At 46.0% G+C, this 2,815-nt stretch overlaps 1 protein-coding gene across 1 annotated transcript; it reads right to left on the bottom strand.

Moving 5' to 3' along the window:
• Positions 1-1,902: 1,902 nt before the first annotated feature.
• LOC119923786 (olfactory receptor 2B2-like) lies at positions 1,903-2,815 on the bottom strand. The gene is given in 2 exon segments (XM_038743029.1): positions 1,903-2,562; positions 2,564-2,815. Coding segments are annotated over 2 exon segments (912 nt in total).

The following is a 2,815-nucleotide window of genomic DNA, read 5'->3' as shown; positions in this document are numbered from 1 at the left end:
TAAATACGATTGATTGATTGATTGATTGATCTGGTCCCGTTTCAGAGTTCGATCACCTCAAATTAGTTTAACCATCTCACCGTAATGTAAACTTCCTTTAGGAAGGGAACATGTCATGGCCTCTCGTTGTAATTCCCAAGCACTTAGTAGAGACATTGCATTCAGGAGATAGTCATAAATGTGGACAATAAGGATTTCCCCAAGCCTACCAAACACTTCACTTGTTGCAATTCAAAGAAATTTCATTCTATTGGACGCTTTGTGGAATGGACAGAAATCAACAATCAACTCACCATGCATAGTTTTAGAAAGTTATTGTCATGCCCTGGACTCAACTTCTCTATAATAAATTAATTCTTGGAGTACGTTTATATTTAATGTACTATTTATTAAGAATTTACTATATGCCCAAGGACAGTGTAAAATGATGGGTTAGTGTAGAGGATAATCAGACAAAATTCCTGTCCCCCATGGAGCTCGCAGTCTAAGAGATAGGGAGAGCAGTTATTTCCTCTCCATTTAGAGACAAGGAAACTGAAGCACAGAGAAGTTATGAGGCTCCTACAAGGTCACTTGGCTGCCAAGTGGTGATGCAGGGATTAGCAGCCACATGCTCTAACTTCCAGGCCCTTGCTCTATCCACCAGACCACACTGCCGCTAGTTTTATTGGAGTTTCCTGGAGCCCAGTACCGTGGTTTTTGCATCAAGCTCCACTGCCTCGACTTTCATCAGAGATTGTCATCTCTGAATATCATAAATTTCACTCTATCCTTTAAAAAATGAGGAGGCCACAAAGGTTTTTCTCCTTTGTGACAGCCTAAGGCCTGGAATCCATCTTTTTTGGCCATGTCACTATTACCTCCAGGCTAGCACACTTGGGAATCTGTAACATATCTTTCTTATCTCTAGGAGAATTCATTCAATCGTATTTATTCAATCGTATTTATTGAGCACTTACTGTGTGCAGAGCACTGTACTAAGCGCTTGGGACATACAAATTGGCAACATATAGAGACGGTCCCTACCCAACAGCAGGCTCACGGTCTAGAAGTCAGATGCCTCTGGGCTACATCTGACCATGGATGCTGATAAAGAGATAAGATAAGGAAGCAGTATTCACTTAGCCTCCCCCTGGAGTGAACAAAACAAGGCAGAGCTCAGCCACACTAGACCCCATAAAAGTCGGACCCAGAGAACAGCCCTTTGTATCAGGACAAGACCACCATTAGCTAGTCTAACACTCTCCTCTACACAGAGCTTGGAACCCCTTTCTATGATGGCACTTCTAGGAAGATGGGGCACATGGATGGTCCTCATTTGCATGTGAGTAGACCCCCCCCAACCTCCACTTTGACCTAGGTGAGCCAGATAGCTCACTACCGTTTTTGCACTGAATGCACCTTTGACCAAGGGGAATCTGAGTAGCTGCTGACTGTGTTTGTGATTGATGTTTGTACTGAATGTGCTTTGACCGAGGTATCCAAGTAAGCTATGGCCATGAATCACACTATAATGCTTTGGACCTAGGTGAGCCCAGTGATTCAGGCCATGTTGTAATTAATTTGCTAACATATTGAATTGACTAGGTGAACACAGACATTCGACCATGTTGTAATGAATTCTATTAGTATATTAGATGATCTTGGGGAGCCTGCTTTTTAGGCCTTAAGTTTCTGCTTCTTCCTTTTTATGATACTCTTCTTGTGTCTGTACACAGGGGACTCAATAAAGAGATCAAGATCCTTCCTTTTTTAAACAAAAATTTATCTTGGCTTGTTCTTTCTATCTCCCATCTCTTACCAGCCAGTGAAAGGGGATTCTGAAACCCAGGTCTTATCACACTGGTCACACCTTCCAAAGGAGGCTTCTCACACCTTGAGGGAGGGAACCTTAGACACAAGTCACAGGGAAGCACGGCGCACATCCTTATTCCTCAGAGAGTATATGATGGGATTCAATATGGAAATGTTGATCCCATAGAAGAGAGAGATCATCTTTCCACGCTCCAGTGAGATGGGGGACAGGGGCTGCAGGTACATGTAGTTGGCCGTCCCAAAGAAGAGCAAAACCACCAGCAAGTGAGAAACACAGGGCTCGAAGGCCCAACGGCGGCCCTTCACCAGTGGGATCCTCAGCACGGACCGGACGATGAAGCAGTAGGAGATCAGGATGAGGGTCATGGGGATCAGGAGGAAGAGGAAGCTGTTGAAGAAGAGCTCTGACTCATTGGCCACGGTATTGACACAGGAGAGCTTGCGCAGGGCAGACACCTCGCAGAAGAAGTGATTCACTCGGTGGCAGCCACAGCAGGGCATCTTCAGCATCCATGTGGACTGGAGCACTGAGGTGCTGACCCCACTAAACCATGATATGGCTACTAGCTGGAAGCAAAGCCTGTGGTGCATAATAGTGGAGTAATGCTGGGGTTGGCAGATGGCCAGGAAGCGGTCAGAAGACATGGCCATCAGGAGGATACATTCATTGGAGCCCAAAGCCAGAAAGATGAAGAGCTGAGCCACACGGCCGCCATAGCTTGATGACTCAGTGTGTTCTGCGAAGTTTGACTAGCATCTGAGGGACGGTGGTGGTAGTGGTGTAACAGAGATCTAGAAAGGAGAGGTTGGTGAGGAAGAAGTACATGGGGGTGTGGAGTCGTGAGTTCACCCGACACAGCAGGATGATGGTCAAGTTTCCCAGGATGATCAGGATGTAGGAGACCAGAAAGATCACAAAGAGGGGCAGCTCCAGCCAGGGCTGGTCTGAGAAGCCCAGCAGGATGAAGTTTTGTGAGGAACTCCCATTGGCCAAGTCCAT

This window comes from Tachyglossus aculeatus, unplaced genomic scaffold, assembly GCF_015852505.1.
Source record: "Tachyglossus aculeatus isolate mTacAcu1 unplaced genomic scaffold, mTacAcu1.pri scaffold_260_arrow_ctg1, whole genome shotgun sequence".
Lineage (NCBI taxonomy): Eukaryota > Metazoa > Chordata > Mammalia > Monotremata > Tachyglossidae > Tachyglossus > Tachyglossus aculeatus.
This window is presented reverse-complemented; position numbering and strand designations above follow the sequence as displayed.